The sequence below is a fragment of the Caenorhabditis remanei genome, chromosome II (assembly GCF_010183535.1).
Source record: "Caenorhabditis remanei strain PX506 chromosome II, whole genome shotgun sequence".
Classification (NCBI taxonomy): Eukaryota; Metazoa; Nematoda; class Chromadorea; order Rhabditida; family Rhabditidae; genus Caenorhabditis; species Caenorhabditis remanei.
This window is the reverse complement of record NC_071329.1, coordinates 12,124,495-12,147,698: the sequence shown is the minus strand read 5'-3', so window position 1 is coordinate 12,147,698 and position 23,204 is coordinate 12,124,495. Positions and strand designations below refer to the sequence as shown.

Here is a 23,204-nt window from a genome sequence, read left to right as displayed (position 1 = left end):
GTGTATCAATACTGAAACAATATTATTAAAGATGGTAAATTTGGATTTAAAAATTAATGTGGACTCGAAAGTTAACGGGGCTCATGGATTTGCGGGAAGATAGACTTGGGGTTGAAAAACTGATTCTGGAAAATTGGAGAAAAGAAATCGAAATTGAACTACACGCATTGTGGAGATTGAGAGAAAAGAATGTGACCCAAATATAAGAAAATGAAGAAAGAAAAACAATCTATGAAAAATTGACAAAAATTTTGAAAGTGTTCAATTATTCCAAGATTTGTCAATTTTTAAAGAAAAAAATAAATAAATAAGGGATGTGACAATAAACTAAACAAAAAATTGGGAGCGCGAGAGATGAAGAAGTGGGATATATGTTGGCGGGCAGAGTTCGAATAAAAAGATGGAAAGTGACCGAATTCTAACGACGAGATGGGTTGACCGGAGCAGTTGGAATAGCGTCGATTTCTCCTTTGTTGAGACGGTCCGAAGCAGCAGCACCACGGAATCCAAGAATGTTTCCATCAAGCACTTGTTTCTGCGTCTGAAACTGAAGCCCACGTGATAGGTTTATGCTTTTTTTGTGTTACCTTCTTCTTTTTCTTTCCCTGTCCGTTTCCAGAAGTCGAGTTGGATCCGGAGTTCGAGTCCGATGGTGCAGCAGCGGCAGTACGCGCCGAGGTCAAGTCCTGAACAGATGTATTTATGAAACAAGTCGATTCAAAATAGCTTACATCAGCGTCTGGACGTGCTCCACCAGCAGCACGCATTGCGATGCGTCGCTTGATGAACTCGCGAACGAACTCCTTGACAGTCTTTGATTCGTCCAAATACGACATAACGATATCTTCAACCTGAACAAGGAATTGATTAATTAATCGAGATAAAATTATTGGTAGAGTTCGGCACGAAATCAAGCAGTTATATATCTATCCTATCAGAAAACGAAATATTTATATTATCTAGATGTCAAACGAAATCTAAAAATATTCAACTGATAAGTATTTCCCTTCGTTTTCAGTGATAAGCTGATTGAATCCGTGTGATAGTATCCAAAATAGAACGCGTATCAACAAAACGTTAGGTTTTCTTGAGTAACCCGAAATAGGTGAGTTTCGAAATGAAAGAGCAAGATAAATGATGCCAGTGTGAATAATGAAAGAAAGAAAGAAACAAACAATGATGTGATAGAACAAAATGATCGAAAATAGAACTTATAAAATAGAAAATCGTGATCTTTGCTATAAGTTTAATTGTTCTGACTTCACTGAGTAACACATATCGGTTCGATTTTGGCGAGCCGCCTGAATACAACTGCTCTTTCAAAACGAAAATATTTCAATTAGTAGGAATGATTCGGCAACATGAAAATAACAAAATGACTAGTCATTTTCTTAGAATTAATACTAGATGTCAGTGTTAATGGCAAAAACCACTCTACACCTCCAAATTTTGAAATTTCATAGATCATACATCAACGAGTAATCAAAGTGAAAACAACGCAGAAGAGCTTCAGTACGAAAAAGAAACGAAAAAAGCTATAATTCTTCAGTAAAGAAAGCCGATTTTGAGATAACTGATTATCCTTACTCTAATCCCTATTTCGATTAATTTTGAAGATGGGAATTTATGAAGGAAAATAAAAAATTCGAATTCTCAAATTTATATAAAGTTCGTTTTCAAGTAGTCTAAATCAATTACTAGTAAGAAACGTCGAAACACTAGAACGAATAGGCAAAAATTGAAATTGTGGTGCGAATGGCATTCAATTCCCGTTGCGGAAGACTCGTGTTTGCAAAAGGGGAGTCCAAAAATAGACAAAACGACGAAGACAAGGGAAAGAACCAATAAATGAAAAGGCAATGGCTATAGCAGCCACAAAAACCGAATTGAGCAGAATTATTTGTGTGTATGGATTCTTGCAGAAAAGGAGAAGACAGCGAATAACAAAAAATAAAAGAAGCACAAAATTTTGTATAAATATATTCTTTTTCCCCTCATCATCGGCGACAACGACTACTAGCTTCTGGTTGAAGTGTGTTTGCTGGCATTCATCGAAAACAAGCAAACGGAGAACCCTCCTCTCGTATTTTTAGACACCCATATGTTCCCGCCCTATTCGCTGACACATTTTCGTGCTGATGGTGAGGATAACGAGTGCTCAAGTTAATAAATAAATAAAAAACCTTGAAGTTATCGTGCTAAATGAAAATTCTGAAGCGAAACCGATTGTAGACAAGAGATTTGTCTGCCTATCGATATTGAACACGCCTTCTTATTCTGCTGCATGACTAATATGGGATTTGAAGAAGCAAACGGATTTTCTCATCTCCGGCATTTACAATTTGAAAAGAGTGATTCTCGGAGCAAATGAGACATCGGAAAGGATATTAGTATAGTTGGCAGATGTTATGAATATTCCAACCGGAAGTAAAAAGATTGATTATGTAAACGAAAGAGACTACGAGCACACAAATTTTCATGAAATTAGATCTTTGAGATAAGGAGATAAATTACGAAAACAAAGATGCGAAATTGGTTCTCCGAAATGCGCACTCTGGAATTTCAAGATAAACCAGAATTTATCTTTTCGACCGAAGTCTTATTATTACGAGATCAGTGAACATGTCTAGACATTCAAAAATAACGATTGAAAAGAGCAGACTCCAAGTATCATCAGACATCTATGCCATTTAGCCACTTAGGTTCTCTTGATTTCATAACGATAATGACACACTTCTAATTCGTATAGTTGGACTCTGAATAACGTGAGACGAAAACATAGAACTAAAGCGAGGGGAGGAGATGGGAACTCTTTGTCCAATTTCAGCGCACGCCTTCATCTCGTGATCTCTTCCTCTCGATTAGTCATAAACCCATATTTAGACATTTTCAGATGGAGCTCATATGATTATTGTTATGAGAAAGCTGTATAACTATTTTCTCTGGGCGCTCTCTGCTAAAGCTTAAAATTCGAAGAGAAGATCTAAAAATAGAAAAAAGTATATAGTCAGAAATGGAGGGAGAAGAAAGGTGAAAAAAGAGGACGGACGACTCGCTGCCGCCGGCCGCAATAAAGTCTTCAAAAACATGTACTTTTGGTCATGCACATTCTATTGAAGGATAGGGCCAATGTGTTTGAGGGTACTCATTTGTTGAAAGAAAGACGAATGAAAATAGTACATGCTCAATGGTTATTCAGAGAGTGCAAATTTCAAAAGTTCTATTATTGGCGTTCTTCCTCGATTATTATGAGACGATTGAAAAATTAAAGCTCATGCAAATATTTTAAATGCATTTTACATGTTCTATGTGAGCAGTAAAATGTGTATTTTCTTTGAACATTTTTATAAATGCAAAAAGAAAAGCTTTGAGGCAGAGCCGAGTAGATCAACTGAGAGTTGCGAAAATAAAATCTAAGTTTTTTTTCTTCATAAAAAATATTTCTCTTATCAGAAGAACAACCCCCATTTAATGTCCAGCAGTTTGGGGTCTGTTTGAAAATTGACGATAAACAAACCTCGTTGGGGTTCTCCAAAGGCAATATGCATTCGAAGAGAGTCAACGCATCGATATCGACAGAGTGTTGCTGGAATCGCTTGACGAACCACTGTTGCAATTCATCAGCAGCTAATTGCTCCTTGCTTTTCTTTACTTTTTGAGTTGACTGTGGCGGAGCAGCGACTGGGGCAGCTTTGGACTTCGTTGCAGCAGGGGAAGCTGGTTTCGAGACAACTATCTTCGACTGGGAATTTTTCTTCTGCAACGCCATCTGTAAAATTTAAAATAGTTCATTATTACTGGTTCATGATCAGAAATTACTTTGTTCGCGGCTTCAAGTGATGGTCCATCGAGAAATGGTGAAACGAAGCTTTTGGAGGAAGTGTTGGTTTCTGGAGCAGCCCATGTTTTTGTAGCTCCCCACAAACTACTGCTCTTTTCAGTAGAAGCAGTAGATGATGGGACAATGACCGACTGCTCCTTTGCCTTCAGCTTAGCATTCTTTTCTTTTTCAGCTTTCAATTTTCGTTCCTCTTCCAGTTGAATCTCAAGCAGAGTTTTCTCACTCTTTTGCTGAACTTCTGTATTGGCAGCCCATGGTGCAGGTTTGGTATGCTTCACTTCTTTCGCAATGGAAGTCCATCCTTCGGAGTCATCACTACCACTCGGTGAAACTTGTTTCGGAACTCCAGAAACAACCGGACTAGAGGTTGTACTCACAACGGGGACCTTCTTCGAAGTCCATACAGCTTCCAACTCGGCCTGTTCACGTACAGCAGCAGCTTCTCTGGCGATTCTTTCTTTCTCAGCTAGTTTTATCAATTCTTCAGCTCTTTCGCGCTGCTCAATCTCCAGTCTCTTCTTCTCCGCTTCTTGGTACAATGCTTCCTGACGGCGACGTTCTTTTTCGGCAGCCTCCGCAGCAATTCGTCTCTCAGCAGCTAGTTTCGCTTCAACTTCTCTTCTCTGATTCTCATCTAATAGTCTTCGTTGTTCCTCTTCCTCCCTCTTCTTTCGCTGTTCTTCTTCAATACGGTTCGCTAGTTCACGAGCTGTTTTCTCGATACTCTCCTGTCGAGCCTGTGTTTCTCTTTTCAGTTGTTCTTCTTGCTTGATCAACTCATCACGGTGACGTTGCAATGCCATCTCTTGCTCCCTGATTTGTTGTTGAGACAACTCTTGTTGAATTGAGAGCTGCCGATACATAGCTTCTTGGAATTTGGCCATTTTCTCTGCTTCTTCTTGCATTCGACGATTATGCTCTTCAGCTAATCTTTGGCGTTCCGCAAGAATTGTTTGTTCGAATGTAGACTGCATCATAGACATCATATCATTCGGCTGGAGATTTGGCCACATATTCATTCCACTATATGGCGCGGCAGGGAACATTGGGTTCGAGTTAGAAGGATAAGCAGGGATGCTTGATACACTTGTCGGAGGAGGTGCCACAACACGAGGTTTCTCAATCTCTTCAGGGTAGTCAAACGGCGTAGCTAGTCCGTGTAACTTTTTGAGATCTCCTATAACAAAATATTAATGATTTAAAAAGTGAGGTACGAAAACACATACCAATTGTTTTGTACTCTCCGTTTTCTCCTCTCTGCACCCGCAACGATTCATCTGTGAAATACCCGGCCTTGAACCACATCGTCATCTGGTCTTTATGAAATGGACCCCGACGAGTGTCAGTTGGATCCATGTAGTAGAATTCAACTGGCTCTTCTTTCGGAACCGAGAGTGGAACTGGAGCAGATGCAATGGGAGGTTGGAAAAACACTCCCATTCCTCCACCCATTGGATTATTCGACCATGTTGACGAATTAGGTTGATATGTTGGCATGGAAAGATGGGATACCTCTGCACTTTCCATTTCTTCTCTTGACGGGACAGACATTTGAGATGATAATTGTTGCTGGTGGGAAGTCTGAGGTGGAGAGGAATCGTCGGCCGACGTCTTCTTGACAGAAGCCACCATTTGGTTACGGTCTCTCCAGACAGCAGAGTCGGAACCGGAATTCCAGCTCGAAATTGGTGGTTGAGATGATGGTTGGCTAGACTGTTGCTGCTGTTGTTGTTGCTGCTGTTGGGTTCTTTGAATCCACGACTCGGATCGAACCCACGCAGGACGTTCTTGGCGATCAGAAGAAGATGGAGCGGTATTTGTTGAAGTTCGCGGAGTTGCGCCCACTTTCGACCAACCTTCTTCCTCTTCATCATCACTTTCACTCCGAGTTGCAGCCACGTTCACAGCTTTTGGACGATCTGCAATACACACGAATTATTTCCAGGTTCTTATGATGTGACTTGCCAGTTGGATCATTTGGGTTATAAAGAGCATCGGCCCTTGTATTGAACGATGCGCCAGTCGTACTGCCACCACGACCGACGCTTACAGCGCCTCCGCCACGACGAAGAGCGGTAAACTTTGGTTGATAAGCTCCGGTAGTATCTTCCGTCGAAACAGGCGAAGAACCACCGTTTGCTAATCCACCGTAGCCATTCTCATTTCCAATTCGAGCAGCACCACGACCCGCAAAGAAAGTTCCAGCTGCACGTCCAACACTACCACCAGTACGAGCAGTTGCAGCCACCGGACGATCCAATGGAGATTTGCCTATAATTATTGTATTTTTAAAACAAAAAAAATTATTGTCGTACTCCATGAGGATTTTGGAGTCCAGCGGTTAGTTGCAGGTTGTCCGTTTTGTAATGATGAAAGTCCCCCTCCGTAACCACTCCCGTAAGCGGCACCAGCCGCAATTGAAGCTCGATCAGCGTGAGATAATAAGGACATCGCCTTGGAGGAGTTGATGTTGTGTTGTAGTTTCTAAAAATAAAAATACATGTTCATGTTATTAATTCAAATATTTTTCAATCAAACTAGTTGGATTCCCAGTGAAACCCAGAGTAGTAGGGAAAGAACTAAAAAGAGTATCGATCAACAGAGAAACAAGGAAAAGAAGAAGTGAAGTGGCGGGGTGCGAACAGCAAAAGAGCCTCATAAAGTCTCGGCTGTGTCCTCCCCCTCCAAGGGCACTATAAATTTTTTTCAATCGTTTAGGAATTGAAGCTAATAAAATACGAAAGATTACGAGCAATAGAGCACAATTTTCGAAAGAATTAGAGTAAAATAATAACAATTGTAAACTACTACGAAAGCGAATATTTTCAAATTTATAGTTTACTGAAGGAATTATAATAAATCAAACTGTATTTATAAGTCAGCTAACAAACGTGAAGAGAGAAACTAAACTTAATACCTAAGTTGTCCTTAATTCATGTATCCTACCTGTTCGAGGTCTGTCAGCGGCGTATTCGAGACGAGCGGAAGGTTCTTCTCGTTGAAAAAGAGCTGATCGCGCAACGCTTCAGGCATAATCGATCCAGTTGGAGCCAATTCAAGAAGACGTTCGCGCGTGTACGAGTATTCCGAAACCACAGGAGATGAGAGGATCGCAGCGGCTGTAGCAGCGATTGCCGAGGAAGAGGAGATATCCTAATTGAACACATATTCACTTTTCTTTTTCTGGGATAGTGGGTAAAGTTCTAGGGAAATGGAGAGGGAGGCCAGGGAAGACGACAGTTCATTTTCTTTTTCATTGGTTGACACTCGAAATGAAGCAGTTTGAAACTAACTCGCGAGTCAAAAAATATACGAAAGGCCGAACATGTTTCTGACTTGAAATTACCGATATCAAGAATGAACGAAAATCAGATAAGCCCGTGAAGCTTTCCGTTACAGGTTTTAGGCATCAGAAATAGGTTCAAAGTACAAGCAGAATATTACATTCTCGTTTCAAACGCTCCATTAAATTCCAACATCAACTACCAGTGAAAAAGAAGAAAGAGTGCTAAACAAATCGGTGAAAGACGTGCTATTGTTTCTGCGGATTCAGTTCATGGGTGAATTTTACTATAAACCCATCTCTCACTGAAGACTTACTTCGCCGCCGTCATCGAAACCGCCGCCACCAATTCCAGAGAGACGGTGACCTCCTGAAGAAATGAGCCCACCACGATTAGCAGCAGCATTTGGACGCATCCTGTAAGTACTTCTAGGCGTCACAGAAGCAAGTGATTTTATCTTCACATTTGATTAGCACGTTTTGAACATGTGACTAATTAAATAACTTTTCTCTATTTATCTGGAATTTGAGTATCTAAAATAAAAACTCACCAGCTAGGATTAAAGTTTTGTTGGGCAGTTGGCTCGGCGGACGAAACTGACGACATTTTGAGTAAGTTCTGAAACTGTTTGAGTTTTTAAACTTGTGACTTTATATTTGAAAAAAGAGATTGAAAGAAAGCCATTTCGAGAAAATTCTATCAAGTTTAGGTCAAAAATGTTTAGGATTCGACTGGTGTAACTCATTGGCGGACGAGTTTTCGGTGCAACACTAAAAACTCGGCCATCTGCCAGAAAGAGTACGAAATAGAGAAACGCAGAGAGCAATATGACGTGGCAAAAAATGAAACGATGTTATCAGTTGAATAAACCACATAAGATTAATATCAACAGTGATTCATAAATGCCTTAATTTTTTGAAAAGAAAAACGCGGGAATGAAACGTTTCAAAAGTGATTTTGGTGGTCATACTCAACTGCCGGGCGGTGGTGCCGGACAGACCATGGTCTCACTTTTGTCTGCGTCTCCTAACATCTCGAGAACGACACCACTGTGAAAGATAACTACGAACAGGAGAAGCAGAGAAATTAGAGTTGCGTCGCGTCGCGACCGCTACGCGCCTGATTTTTCAAAGATTCAGCTTTTACAACGAGCGTTCTGTTAAAAATTGAAATTAAACTGGCTTAAAAATATAACGAAATAGTCTAGTCTAGCGTCTATCCTGCCAGGGTGAAAAAAAGTTTTCAGTACAGTGGCTGGTGAACTTTTCAATTGTCTTGCGCAGTGCAAAGTTTACACAAATCATGTTGTAATACGTCAGCCGGCAAACTACGGATGCTTATTTACAACGGAAGATTAATAGAAGGCCACAAACGGTTAGTAGGGTAAGAAAAAACGAATTTGTAAACTGATAACAGTTTGATAGTTGATAGAGACTTTTCTTTTGCTTTATCATTTTTCACTTTCTAGCAATTTCCACTGCAGCTGTCTCGAAGAAGAATGACACCACAGAAATGTCGAAAAAGTTAATACGAAAAATAGAACATACACTTGAAATGGCCTTCTTCGTGACTTTTTTATCAATCATTACGATCGCCAAAAACGAAATACTGAAGACGGATTCAGGGTGGTAGGCAGATACCTGTTTGGAATTTGATTAATTTTGTTTCAAATTGTGAAACTACCATTTAACATGAAAATAAAGCATATATTTAGGCAAAATAGCAGAGTTTTACAACAGTAACAAAGAAAATTCGTGGCGAAAAAATCAATTGAACTGTAAAACCCAATCTGAGAAATGGGCGGGAAAATCGAGTCGGGTTGTAAAATGCCAAAACGGTTCGAGACCATCATTAAGAAAATTTGTTATGTGCCTTGAAATACACAGTAACCCAAAAATGTAAATCCTTTTATTTGAACAAATTCGACATTGGAGCAAGGAATTCGGGTGAAAAAAAAATTGAAATGTTCGAAAATGTATATTTATGATTCAATTGAATCGCTGGAGAGCGTTGGAAAGAAGTAATGTGTTATACTCTTCCTGAAGTCGTAGTGCCTGAAAAGTTAGAAAAGTACATCATGATGGTGAATAAACAGAATCTCAAACCTCAGCCTTGATACTTTCATATTCAATTTCAGTCTTCCTTAAGTTGAGGTCCAAAGTTTTCGCCGACACTCGTTTCTCGACTGCATTCAGCTTGTCACGGAGAACTTTATGCTGAAAGATGGAATGATGATCTATTAAAAATATTATTTTGTGTAAAATTCTACCTGGGCATAACCAGGGACTGAATGCAATTCATTCCGGATGTTTGCAACATTGGCTTCTAGCTGATGCATTTCATCTGAAAGTGCTGGAGCTTCGTCTTCCAAAGCTCGTTTTTTCTCTTCCAGTTCCTGGAATAAATAAATAAATCTCAATAAATTCTGGCAGCTCCGATTATCTGTACCTGTCTCAAATCATCAGAACCAATATTCTTTTCAAGGCCGTCTAATTCCTGCTCAATTCGTTTCGCCTCAGTCTCCATATTATCGATTTCTTCATTCAACGCCATCTCCATATCTTCGGTTGAAATCAATTCTTCTTGAAGGCGAACATGCACTGAAAAATGCCAATTGGTGTCTCAACCAACTCCAGTAACTCACTTTCTTTCAGTTCCTCAACGTTTCCACTCTTCAAGTTGAGTCCTCTTTCATCTAAATCTGTTATCTGGTCGCCCAGATTCACTTTCTTGAGGTTTGCAGATATTCTTCTCAAGTTCAATACGATTGCATTCGAGAATTCTTCAATATCTTGCTGAAGAAGTAACACCTGACTTGGAAATGTTTCAGGATCTTCATCGAGCATTGTACTTTTTGAAAGGAGTTCCAGATATTTTGTATGATGTGCCACTGAAAATAAAACATTCATTCAATTCTCATAACTTTGAAACTCACTAATCTGTGCTTCTCCTTGTGAATCATACTCATGCAACTCTTCCGAAGCCAATGATATTTGATCTTTCAGTGTCTTATGTTGCTTCTCAATCACAACTAAATCAGCATTTAACTGTTTCATACTCTCAATTATCTTCTCTTTCCATGCTTCCGGACTCAATGCATTTTGCATATCTTCCATAATAGTCTCCTCTTGTTTCTTGAGTGTATCCAAATTCTCTTGTAATGCAATCGCTCGTTTTTTCAGTGGATTACTTCGAATTTCGATTTCATATTTTGAAATTCTGTCATCCAAATCCTCGTTTTTTGCTTCCATTTCTAAAACTCTTTCTCTCAAATACTTTGCTTCAGACTTCAAATCTTCATATTTCTCTTTCATTTGTGGATCCATTGCATGCGTAACTGCTTCATTCAACTTCTTCTGCTCCTCAACTTCTATTTCCAATCTATGCAGTTCTTCTTCTTTTTCACTTCTTTCATTGAATACTTCTTCAGTCAAAGATTTCATCTGAAACATCAGAACATTTTCAAATAACACATAACCCATACCTCATCAGCCTGCTCTTTCATCTTGCTCGCTTCCAATTCAATATCTGACATATCTCCATTCAAATGAATCTTCTCCATTATCTTATTCAAATCCAACAATTTTCCTTGTAGTTCAGTGATCTCTTGTGCTTGTGCAGAAGCTCTCGATTCGTATGCGTGCAGTTCATTTCGATCTCTCATTCCTTTATCTCTTCTCTCTTTCATTCTTGAAATCTCCACTTTTATTGCATTTTGTTTAGCTCGTAGAACTCCAATAAAATAACTTTTATCGAACACTTGACGTGCATCTGAAACAAAGAATTGACGGTTCTCAGCATTTTCTAGAAAATCCTACTTCCAGTTCCCATCCGTGATGGCGGAGCTCTCAAGCCTTGTTGAGTAACTGGTCTCAACCCGGTAGTTGGAGGTCTAGCCATGCCAGTCATTGGTCGACCGCCCATCTGAAACATTTCACAATTGATTCGAATCTAACGATAATAACGTACAGAAGATGGAGCTCTAGGTGGCCCTCCTGCTCTGGACATCGGCATTGGAGCAGGTGGTCCTCCAGATCTAGAAGGAGGCACTGGAATCATACCACTTCTCGAAGGAGGGACTGGAATAGAGGCTGCTGGTCCTCCATTTCTAATCGACATTCCGGTCATTGGACGACTTTCAGATGGAGCAGCAGGAGGCGGAGCTTGAAAAAGTTAAATTATATCTTTGAATTTCAATAATTTCAATCAGGATTAAATCTTTCGTAAAATGTTTTTTTGATGGATACATAAGCAACAACAAAAAATAGGCTTAACAGAAACCCAATAAGAATTATACCTATTTTTAAATAAGAGAACAGAAAAAAAGAAAAAGAAAAAAAAAAGAAAAAAATACCTCTCATCGCAGAAGGTGGTCTAGCTCTCGCCGAAGGAGCTCTTCCGGTGGAGGTTCGAGGACGAGAAGATGCAGTTGATGGGCGTTCCATTCTTATTTTTCAGATTACCTCTTCTTTTGAATACAACTGAGGAGAATAACATGTATTGTGGTCGATTCGCGCTCTCTCGTTGCCATGGAAACAGTAAAACGCGGAAGAGGAAACGTGCTCCACGGATACGTTACTATGGAAACCACTTCCCAGTTGTGAGTTGAAGAAAGAAGGCATTAGAATAAGAGAAAACAGTTCATAGTTGAAAGAAACAGGCGAGAATTGCACAATATTAGTGATATCATATGGAAGGTTGGAGATGAAAATAATTACAAATTACAAAGAATTGAGGAGATCTGATCGGCGACGGATTGTCCATTTGAATCACCAACTTGGAAGTACCATTCGGGTTTATCTGCTATTGTGGAGAGGTCTCCATGATTTGCTCCAACTGCGACGGATATGAACTTGTATCCTTGAGCATGCAGTTGGTTAATGTAACTAGAAGTCAGTCCAAAGTTGTCATCCGCGCTGAAAGCGTTCATTCGTCACGAAAGGAAGTAAAAATATGAACTTACTCATGACCAACTACAATAATAACTGTATTCGTCCCAGCTGCTGGCTGTTCTAAGCTTCCGCGCACCCATGCAAGTCCACTGAAAAAAATATGATATGAACTAATCAGGTTGAAGTAGTACAAACTCTGAAATTGATGGATTTTTATGCAAAGTTGCATAGTATACCAGAGTGTCAATATTGCTTTGAAGATCAGTCAAACTCCTGAAAACTAGAGTATACAAATTAATTCCCTCACTTGACTTACTTAGAGTCACCAAATTTTTGAATATATGCATTATAGCTGTCAGTATCAGGGTATGGAACATTGATTGCTTGAGTGATACCAGTGAAATCATAATTGGCAGAATTGTACGAATTATTCCTGACAAATGTGACGACATCCTGAAAACAACAATTTGATATTCTCCAGGGTAAACTGTAGTACCTGGAGTTCTGCCATATCAGGTGAATTGTATTCGAACACCGTCACAATTCTTCCAGTGTACGGAGCCGCACATGATGGGATCGCAGATGTGGAAGAAAGTATAATCTGAGAAGTAGTTGATGCAACTGAGCTACTCTGAACTGAAGATGCAGTGGATGCAGCGTTGGCAGCTGTGGAAGATCCTTGAGTTGCAGTTGATCTTCCACTTGTCGTTGATCCTGTGTTTTCCACAGTGCTCGGACCAGAAGTTGTAGATCCAGTGTTGGCAGCAGTACTATATCCAGTTGAGGTGGATCCTGAGGAAACTGTGCTAGGAGGAGTAGTAAAGGAACCAGCTGTGGTAGATCCAGTATTAGCGGCAGTACTTAATCCAGTAGTAGTTGATCCAGTGTTCATTGATGTACTCAATGCAACTGTAGTACTTCCAGTGTTAATAGCAGTTGAAGGCCCGGCTGTTGTAGACCCAGTGTTCACCGCAGGGCTGGATCCAGTTGTAAAAGATCCGATGGAAACTGTGCTTGCTTGAGTTGTTGACAATCCAGAGTTGGTCACCGTTGATGATCCGACTGATGAAACTGAAGTGGATCCTTGAGAAACAGTAGATGCCACTGAACTGGAGCTTCCCGTTACTTGTGCGGTAGACGACCTCTGAGCTACTGTTGAACTAGCAGTAGAACTACCTGATGTTACAGTACTGGATGATCCAGGTGACTGTGTCGTAGAAGATCCAGATGATGATGTGCTCGAAGATCCTGGAACAGTAGACGAACCTTGAGTAGCAGTTGATCCAGATGTACTAGTGCTAACAATCGGAGCAATTGTAGTTGTTCCGGAGACTCCTGGTTGTGTAGTTCCTGGAGACCCTGGACATCTTGTGATCGGAGAAGGTGTGCTCGATCCATCATCAAAACAAACAAAGCTAATATCCAGGAGAAGGTTAGCAATTTGTGTTGCAATATTATTATCATTTCCATCTCCAATGTGAAGAGCGTACTGATTACCGGAAGCCAATGGTCTGAACACATCGGCAGAAGCAGTTTGAGCAACTGTAATGACAGTATATCCATTAGCCTTAAGTGTCGTAGCAGAATTTGTTGATGATGCGACGTCACTACCATCGGATCCAACAATAAGAGCAACTTTGGCGACGCCAGTGTCAACTTCAAGGGTATCGATAAGATCAAGTGCGTCGGAAATCGAAGGATCTTTTCTTGTAGTTTGAATACCAGAGAAAGCATCAATGAATGTACCAATTTCAGATGGATTACTGAATAAAATGATATGTGTCTTCAAAACAGTTTGAGAAAACGTACTGGATAGATCCATACGGATAGATTGGGTATGTACTGGAGTCTGGATATGGAACGATTGTGAGCTTCGATGGCTGATTTCCATTCACATCAAAACTCAAACCGTAAGAATCAGGATTGCTCAACAAAGTATTTCTGACAAAATTCGTCACATTCTGAAACCAAACTCTGTGAGTAAAGCTAACTGAATTTTCAAGACACCAACCTGAGATCCACCAGATCCACTCAAATACTCAAACGCAATCGCCAAATCACCGTTGTATACCCATCTTCCAGTACATTGACAGGGCCCTACTGTAGGTCGCACAGTAGTTAGACGAGTTGTTGAGGTTATTGTAGTGATCTTAGGAGAAGTAGATGATGTGATGATTGTCGATGTACTGGGTGCAGATGTCGAAAGAACAGGAGGTGGGCAATAAATGGCTGGATTCGATGTTGCCATTTTCTGTCCGATTTGATCAGCAATTTGTTGAGTGTTTCCAATAAAACTGTATCCATTTCCTGTAAAAAGTAAATTAAATCTAAGAAATTAACTGGAAACTCAAATGGAACAAACCTGAGGAAAGAGTGGACAGATCCGCAGCATTGTCTCCAACGGCAACAGTATAAATGTCAAAATTCTCTCGAAGAGTTTCAGCCAGTAATGGTGCACTTGCGGCTATAAGAGTTTTACTATTTCCAACAATGATCAGAGACGATTTAACAGCTGGGGTCGTCATATTCAGCGTAACATACAGAAGAGCGCTGAAAATGTTTCATTGAATTTGAAAATTCAACCGATGTAACTGACTCGGAGATATCACCCTTAAGAGGCTGAACAACACCATTGAATGCAATGACTTGGTTTTTGAAGTCATTTACACTTCTTGCACTTCCATAACCTTGAACATTATAGCTCGAAGTTGATGGATATGGAATTGCAGTGACAAGAGTACGGTTTTGATTTGTTAGATTATCAACAGCCAATCCGTAGAAGTTAGAATTCAAAAGAATGTTTTCAACAAAATTGTTGATTGTGTCTTGTTGAGTTGAGACTGGAACCATTTCATAGATAACTCCAACTTGTCCATTGAACACTGTCTGTTGGTTTGGACAGATTTGAGAAGTTGTTGGTGATGGAACAGGAGTTGACGTGGCAACAGTTGATGGGACGGTTCCCGATGAGGTCCCCGATGAGGTTACAGATGGTGATGAAGTTGATGATCCAGTTGGAACAGAAGGTGTAGCACTATAAGTTGATGAACTGTAGCTCTGTGTTGAAGTTTGTTGAGACGGCGAAGTTGATCCTCCCATAGTCGAGCTCTGCTGGGATGGTGATGTAGACCCTCCCATTGTACTACTTTGCTGAGATGGAGAGGCAGTAGATCCACCCTGAGTTGTACTTTGTTGAGAGGGAGACGAAGTGGGCCCTCCTTGTGTCGAACTTTGTTGTGTCTGCTGAGAAGTAGAAGATGTTCCTCCTGGAGTCGTTGCTGTACTATAACTACTGCTTCCCATTGATGTTGCATAAGTGGAAGTACTGTATCCAGGAGTTGTGCTTCCTGCTTCAACAGTCGTACAAACACATGTTGTTGGAGTCGGACCGTTTGTTGTTGTGTAGCTCACTGTTGAACTGGATCGGAACATTGATGTCGATGAGCCAATTGGAACTGTAGCAGTAGATGATAGAGGGGGAGAAGAGCTGGATGCTGTAGGAATAGTGGGAAGAGTCACTGTCGATGATTGTGATCCAATTGTTGAAGTTCCAAGAGAGCTTGATGGTACTGGACTGACTGAGCTGGATTGAACCGGAACGATTGTTACAGTTGGAGAAATTATCGGAGATGGAGATGGCGTGCCAGCAGAGCTAGATGGAGCACCAACAGTTGTTGACGTCACAACAGTAGCTAAGGAAGAAGACTGTGGAGCAGCAGAAGAAGAATACGATGAAAGACAATAAGAGGAATCTGAAAATGAGGTAAGTGTCAAATGTTAAAAAGAACTTTCCTCTAAAAAGTTCATGTAAAAATAACTTCCAACTCACTCAAAATGGTTCCTATAGCCATTGCAACCCCGCTTTGATCCGCATCTTGATGAATTTGGAAGTTGTAAGATGGATCAGATGATAAGTCGGTAAACCGTCCAGACGATTTATATGCAACTGTGATTATTTCGAAACCAAGATTCTTTAGGTTTGTAGCAGAAGAAATAGCATTCTGAACAGAATCCGCTCTGAAACAAAACAACTATAAGATAATTCAATTTTTAAATAAAACTTACGAGTTAGCCACAAGAATCACAAATCCTGGTGGTCCAATTCTTGAATTCTTGGGTATAACGTTGAATGCATCAGCAATTGAAGACGGTCCTTGTGCTAATTGCTGGAATAGGCTCATCAGAGTATTGATTTCAGTTGCAGTTGAAGCTTCTCCATAGGTCATATATGGAATAAGTTGATCTTCATTAGGGTATGGAACCAAAGAAAGCTGGAATTGCACATTTTAATGGACATTTTAATGAGAAATCCAACAAACCTCTGTCTTTTTATCATTTTTATTACCAAGAATGTATGGTGCGCCACTGTAGAAGAACAAGTTATTTGTTATGAAATTTTGAATTTGAAGATCAATTTCGTCAGTTGTACTAGACGTTTCAAACGCTACGGCAACATTCGATTGATAGTAGCACTGGTCAGGAGCAATAGTTGGCATAGCAGTCGAGGTACCTGGAGAAGATGATGACGTCAGCGGGGCAGTAGATGTGGATGGAATCGATGGAGAAGACGTGGAAAGGTTAGGGGATGAAGTCTGGGTATTTGAGGCAGTGGATGAGGTGGATGGTCCTGAAGATGTGGGGATCTGTTGAGTGGTAGTGGGGACTGATGGTGAGAGACCGGGGGAGCTAGATGATAAGAATTGTGTAGTTGTAGGGGTTGAGGTAGGGAAACTAGATTGGGAGTTCTTTGTAGTTTTGGTTATTAGTGAAGAAGTGCTAAGATTCTGAGTGGTAGTGGGGACTGATGATGAGGGACCGGGGGAGCTAGATGATAGGAATTGTGTGGTTGTTTTCATTTGGGTCGAGGAACTTAAAACGTTTGTGGTAGTTGGGAGTGAGGTAGGGGAACTAGATGGGGAGTTCTGTGTAGTTTTGGTTATTACTGAAGAAGTGCTAAGGTTCTGAGTGGTAGTGGGGGCTTGGGAGGGGATGGGTGTTGAAGTGGCAGGGTTGTGGGTACTGGGAATTGTGGAACTAATAATTCCAACAGTTGTGGGGATTGTGGGTGAAGTTCTAGGGACTCCCATCGTGGTTGTTGTTTCTTTGGGTGTACCTGTGGTAGGGGATCCTTGTGTTGATGCGGTAGTTACTGGGGGCGTAATGGAAGTGCTTGGGGCTCCATGCGTGCTTGTTGATGTTACTTGGGGTGTACCTGTGGTGGGGGATCCTTGTGTTGATGCACTTGTTACTAGGGGCGTAATGGAAGTGCTAGGGGCTCCTTGAGTGGTACTCGTTGCTGAATTTGTGACTGTGCTTGCAGAACTTGATGGAACCGCTGGTGTGTTTGTCGTTATGGTACCTGGAGCTGTTGATGTTGAAGCTCCGTTAGTAGTTATAACGGGTCCGCTAGTTGAGCCACCTTGAGTTGTAACTGTGGTGGCTGCACTAGTTGGAGTAGTTTGAGTTCCAGTGCTGGTTTGAACAGATGCTGCTGTTTGAGTGGCAGTAGGTGTTGTTGTGCCTTGAGGAGTTGGTCCACTTGTCAGTTTAGATGTTGTAGTAGTGGTCACAACTGGAGTTGGTGTTGTAGTGAGTGGTACTGTTGTTGGTGTAGTTTGAACCGTTGGCGTGGAACATGTTACTGGAGCTAGAGTTGTGCAAACTGGACAGTCCGACGGAGTTGGTGTCGAACAAATCGGACAATCCGGAGGAGTTGGAGTAGTATAAGTTGGACAGACTGTTGGAGTACAAGTGGTGTTGCACACTTGTGGGGAGACTGAAATATTTTAAATTTTGAATGATTATACTCATGTTTTTCTACCATCGACATCCTTATAAGTATTGGGTTGCTGAGTTATCACAGTTTGTACACTTGTAGCATTTGGCATTGCTGCAAGAGGAACGGCAGCAGAAATAGCTCCATTTCCAATGGCTATCGCGAGACCGTTTCCCCCATCCCTGAAAGAGATTTACTATTGAATAGGTTTTTTTCAAAAATTTCAGACTTACGCAAACTGATTAATTTCGATTTTGACGTTGTTTGAGGTAGGCCCAGAGACAGCAAGAACATTAAAAATTGCCGAAACTTGGTTACTATTCAATCCAGTGTTCAGGGAAGCAGTGAGTGTATTCGTCATATTTTGTACAGCCATTTTATATGCATCTGAGTTTGGATTACGCAAATCCTCACTCCATGGCCAGTCATTGACAGTAGTTCTGATTGCGAAGAGATTGGTATTACATTGTTGAGTAGTTACTACTGGACAAGCAGTAGGTGGCACTGGAGTTGCGCATGTGGTTTGAGCTGAAAACTTAGTTTTTAGCAAGAATTTTAAACAAAGTATTCAGTCAAAGTTCTTCAAAACAGAACAGAAATCCTCACAAGTTCCAAAAACAATAGCCAAGACAATGCCGACAATTCCTATAACTAATCCAACAATTCCAACGGCAAACGAGACGATATGGACCCTGCCAAGGTCTCGGAACATCGTGTTTTGCTCCTAGAACCTGGAAACGAAATTTCAAGAGTTTTCAATAAAAAGTAATGAATCATGTGGAAAGTTTCTGCGGCTATTTGATACTTTACGGAATGAAAGGTGTGGTTTTCTTCTGAAACTCTTATCAGTATTCAAATACCAACGGGCAAATGTCATTTTTCTGTGTCATTGTATTATGTTTTAATTTTTAATCGCAAATGGAGGTGCAAATAATCTTGGGATTACTTTTTTAAAGGAATAAAAAACTTAATGGAGACACGTCATCATGATAAAATGTCCGAGAAGGTCAGAACCCACATGGAAAGGGAACACCCAGTTTATGAAACGGTTTGTTCAGTTTGGATGACGTAAATGAAATGCTATACAAGAAAAAAAGAAGTAGAAAATATGCGGCAAGCAGAGTAATAAGGGTTTATCAGTGCCAACGGACATTTTCTGTTCAAATCATTTATCAGTTTACAATCATTTTAAATGTTTGAAGAGTCGGTGGGCACTTATGCAGAACAAAAGAAAGAGAATGAGAGAAGTTGAATGGAAATTTGTACTGATTTCAAACTAAGAACTAATAAAAAGTATAGTTTCCTCTCAACAGTTTGCCACAGTCGTAAATTTTCAGTTTTTGATTGGCTGATTCTGATCAAATGATGAGTTACAGTAGAACTTGTGTAATTTATGATATTAGTATTAAGACATGAGTTCAAAACTTCTCATTTATGCAATTCAGGTTCTTTTCAGCTCGAGAAAGATCCAAACAACAAGAGTCTTCTGAAAATCCCATCTGAAAACGAATTCCGCACATTTCTTGGGAAAGACATCAGCTTCCTCCTAAAACCAATCGTTCAATGATTCGACTTCTGGCTATTTTTGTCTGTTTCAATGCTTGGAATTCGACCTTGTTATCTCAATTTTACTCCAATTCCTCATCACCACCAAAACCACATTTTATTACACATTTCCGTCGACCAAACCACAGCTCCACCCAACGAAAAAAGAAGAAGACCAAAAATGATCTGAAAATGGAAGAATTCTTGATCAAAAATCAAAAAGTTTCATTTCACAAAAAAAAAACAAAATATTCTTGAAATATTCTTGATCTTGGAGCATTATGTCGAAATACAACACAATAGTTTCGAAATGACAGCACATGGTGAAAAATGACAACTTAGAAAAAGAACAATGGAATTTAGGACAGGGTTTTCTAGATGATATATTACTTATTTTATCAGTAAAATAGCAGGAAGTTTCTCTATTGAAACAACATTCGTAAATAATTTGTATAGAAATAATAATTGTATAAGGAATTCGTTTGATTGGAATGATATTTACACCAATTTCAATATGATGGATCAAATCTCTAGAATTTCCATAAATAAATCGAAGTAATGTACCTTAAAACAACACATTTAGGACATATGAAAATCAAAGGAATTAGAAGAACTTTGTTCTCAAAAATACGTCTATAAATGTAAATGAAGTCTAGTCCATCCTGTTTTTCCTCTCCTTACCACGATCAAATGAACTTTTTGAATTTAGAAAATTGAACTATTAGTTCCCAAAAGTCCATGTTTGCACCAATCATCAACTACCAAAAAGAATACGTGAGACCACAATGAAGTGTATCGACGTCATACATTTCCGACAACTACAGATTATGTAAATCAGTGTCAAAGAGTCAAAAGATCTGAAAAAAGTGGAATTTTGATTCAGTTTTTCTCATTCTTTCTCCATTCCTTTTTTTTTAAAATTCGGAACATGGTAAAGTCTGAAGATAAGCGGTGGACATTTGGCAATCGGACTCGATTCGTTGTTCTTTTTTTAGGGTAATTCTAATATCTCCTTTTTTGAGAACTGCGTATATTATTTCAGAATCTGCTCAATTATTTGTAATCATGGTGCCTACACGACAATTAGTTTCACAGTAATTTGTATGCACGATGTCATTGAAGAACATGTTGCATTGAATCAGACACGTTCGTGTTTTCAGAAAAATAATTATTTTATGACAAAATAAGTTTTCAGATTGGCTCCAAAACTCTGCCGACGTATCATTTGTATTTTCTGCAGGAGCAATCGGAGCAATAATTGGTCTCATTCCATCTGTTCCTCTTACTTCTAAATACGGAATACGGTAAATTGTTTTTTGAAAGCTGACTTTTTTATTCTGAATCATTTTCAGAAACGTTTTGGCTTTCTATAGTTTCTCTTCTTCGATTGCGACGTTGTTAGTTCCATTAGCAGTGTCTATAGGGTATTACCCGGTGGTAGCAGCGAGATTGATTCAGGTATTAAGAACTAATTATATCAAAAAAATTAAATATTTTGTCAGGGATTCGGTGCATCTATTCTGTTCTCTTCTATTGGAAGTATTTCTGAAGGATGGTCTCCAATTTCAGAAATCAGTACTTACATTGCATTCTTGTCTGCAGGCTTTCAGGTTTTTAAAACACTTCTTCAATTCTCAAATCAGAAATATTCAGCTGAGCAACATCATAACAATGCCATTATCTGGAATTCTTTGTGAATCTTCATTGGGTTGGAGATCAATTTATTACATCTTCGGAGGAATTGCGTGTGTGGTGACAGCGGCATTCTATGCATTTTTCAGAAATACTGCTCAAGTTCACAGGTAAATTCTGACTCGAGAAGTGCGGGAACTCATATGAGAACTTTTAGAAACGTGAGCACAAAAGAAATGCAAAAAATTGGTGCTGGAAAATCTGAAACTTCTGGAAGACGCAAGGTTCCATACGTAGCAGTCTGCAAAAATAAAGTGGTGTTGGCCATCTGGGCGTCGGTGGGTTATCATAGATTGAACAATTCCGGCTATGAGCAATGTTTCAGGCTCTAGGAGGCAACATGTCTCTGATGACTCTGATGATTTATGGCCCAACATATTTGAATAAAGTATTGGGTCTTGATGTGAAAGATACTGGCTTTGCCAATGCAATTCCTTATATTCTGGCGACAGCTGTCAAATTCACTGCTGGTCCATTGTCTGATAAACTGACAAGTGTTCCTGACACGTATAAAATGATATTCTTCGCAGCGGTTGCTCAAGGAGGAATGGCTTGTGGATTCTTTGTTATGGCATTGGTAAGTATGATTGCTAGACGGAAAAATGAGAAGTCTGAAAAACTTTCAGACTCGTGTAAAATTGATTGCACAAATCGCCTACACTGCAGCCATTGTTCTAGCCGGAGTTAATATGATTGGAGTTGTAAAATGTGCTCAGATGGTATGTTTCATCTCCGTTTTATGCAAATAGCCAAATACGAATCGAAATGTTTTTTTTTTCCTATTTCACGTGCACCTTTTTTGGCTGCACTATTAGTTTTAGTTGGATTATAGTCAAAAAGATCAAACCATATTTTCAAAGTCTATTATCATTTAAATCATATGTAATCAGCAGTTCAAACTAAAATAAAACCACGTTGAGTTATGAAGGGAACTCCCTGTTTTTTTGAAACAAGGGCGTTGGCAGTTCCGATAGTGTCAATTAATTACTCTTTGGTCTTCTCATATTTTAGTTGTTGCAACTGATGACTGATTAAAAATGAACTACTTTATTGACAGTCTTCACTTTCAAAAAGTACAGGGACGAAAAGCAAATAAATGAATATAAAATTAAGGTATCTCGGCAGTACATCCACTTTGTAATGGCTGTAAACTCTCTGATTTCCTGGATTGCAATATTCATTCTTCCAATGATAATTGGATATTTATGTCCAAATCATACACCTGAAGAATGGTCTGTATTCTACATTGCTGGTGGAATATGGGTTATTGTTATGAATATTCCATTCCCATTCTTGGCAACAACCGAAGCCGCAGACTTCACGAAACCAGGATTCGGAGAGAAGAAAATTAGAGATGTTGAGAAAATTTAAAGATTCTAGACTTTACTACCTCTTGTGAAAATTGTGCCATACTTTTTAAATTAATAAAACGATTGTTCTCTATTCTCTTTTTATTCATTGAATTTTCAGAAAGCAAAGTTACATTATGTTTCAAAAATAGTATATTCTCGATTTGATAACCTTTTTTGTCACACATACTTGCAAATTTGTTCCAATGTTCTCATCTTGTTTATGATAGAATGTCGGGAAAAAAACAACTGACTCTTTTCAAAAAACTCAAAGTAGATCTCCGTTTTTGTAGTTAGCAACTTTTCTGTACGGGCAATTCCTAAAGAATTATAGACATTTTAAGTGATTAAAAATCACTTTATTTTGCACTTAAATGGGCCGACTGGAGGGAGAAATTTTTTCGATATGTAACTGTCTAGGGAGTGCTCGTACAAAAAAGTTGTCAGCTTCAAAAATGGAGTTCTACTCTTGGCCTGTTCGATCCACGAAAAATTATTTTGTGGGACAGTCAGTTTTACCATGACGCTCTCTCAAATTTGGAGAGTTTCAAATGAAAAAGGAAAAATGTGATATCTTTTTGGTCGGTACTGTAGATGGGAAAAGAAGAACAGCAAAATATGAGAAAAATGACTGGTTGGAGTTGTCAAATCTGAAACGATTGATTTTAGTTTCTCAGCGAAATACGCTGATGGAACGTACTGTCACCTCTGCCTCATATATTTATCATCAAATGGAAGCATTTTTATTGTTATTTTTTCTTTCAAAGTCGATTTATTTCTTCTCACGTCCAGGTTTTTGAGCTCTATATTTACGTGAAGTTCATC

The 23,204-nt window shown here is 39.5% G+C and overlaps 4 protein-coding genes across 4 annotated transcripts; 1 reads left to right on the top strand and 3 right to left on the bottom strand.

Annotated features, from left to right (window-relative positions):
- Positions 1–418: 418 nt before the first annotated feature.
- GCK72_006314 (uncharacterized protein) lies at positions 419–7,731 on the bottom strand (the record flags this gene model as incomplete). The annotated part of the gene is made up of 11 exons (XM_053725571.1): positions 419–541; positions 588–686; positions 732–851; positions 3,518–3,769; positions 3,820–5,018; positions 5,068–5,760; positions 5,807–6,112; positions 6,157–6,325; positions 6,788–6,994; positions 7,442–7,541; positions 7,676–7,731. The coding sequence occupies 11 exons, from the start codon at positions 7,729–7,731 to the stop codon at positions 419–421; spliced, it is 3,324 nt and encodes a 1,107-aa protein (XP_053589765.1).
- A 1,382-nt stretch (positions 7,732–9,113) lies between these two features.
- Positions 9,114–11,570, bottom strand: GCK72_006313 (uncharacterized protein; the record flags this gene model as incomplete). The annotated part of the gene is made up of 10 exons (XM_053725570.1): positions 9,114–9,179; positions 9,231–9,341; positions 9,395–9,520; positions 9,574–9,725; positions 9,770–10,015; positions 10,061–10,487; positions 10,610–10,896; positions 10,944–11,049; positions 11,095–11,288; positions 11,480–11,570. 10 exons carry the CDS (start codon positions 11,568–11,570, stop codon positions 9,114–9,116), a joined length of 1,806 nt encoding a protein of 601 aa, XP_053589764.1.
- A 269-nt stretch (positions 11,571–11,839) lies between these two features.
- On the bottom strand, positions 11,840–18,505 carry GCK72_006312 (uncharacterized protein; the record flags this gene model as incomplete). Its single annotated transcript, XM_003113373.2, has 15 exons — positions 11,840–12,041; positions 12,089–12,166; positions 12,213–12,290; positions 12,334–12,470; positions 12,514–13,780; positions 13,827–13,978; positions 14,029–14,324; positions 14,380–14,567; positions 14,614–15,769; positions 15,847–16,034; positions 16,083–16,288; positions 16,337–17,793; positions 17,839–17,975; positions 18,027–18,321; positions 18,400–18,505. The coding sequence occupies 15 exons, from the start codon at positions 18,503–18,505 to the stop codon at positions 11,840–11,842; spliced, it is 5,943 nt and encodes a 1,980-aa protein (XP_003113421.2).
- Positions 18,506–20,266: 1,761 nt separating this feature from the next.
- GCK72_006311 (uncharacterized protein) lies at positions 20,267–22,401 on the top strand (the record flags this gene model as incomplete). The annotated part of the gene is made up of 10 exons (XM_053725569.1): positions 20,267–20,334; positions 20,381–20,484; positions 20,534–20,642; positions 20,691–20,796; positions 20,841–20,948; positions 20,992–21,140; positions 21,188–21,308; positions 21,356–21,607; positions 21,657–21,749; positions 22,144–22,401. 10 exons carry the CDS (start codon positions 20,267–20,269, stop codon positions 22,399–22,401), a joined length of 1,368 nt encoding a protein of 455 aa, XP_053589763.1.
- Positions 22,402–23,204: the final 803 nt, after the last annotated feature.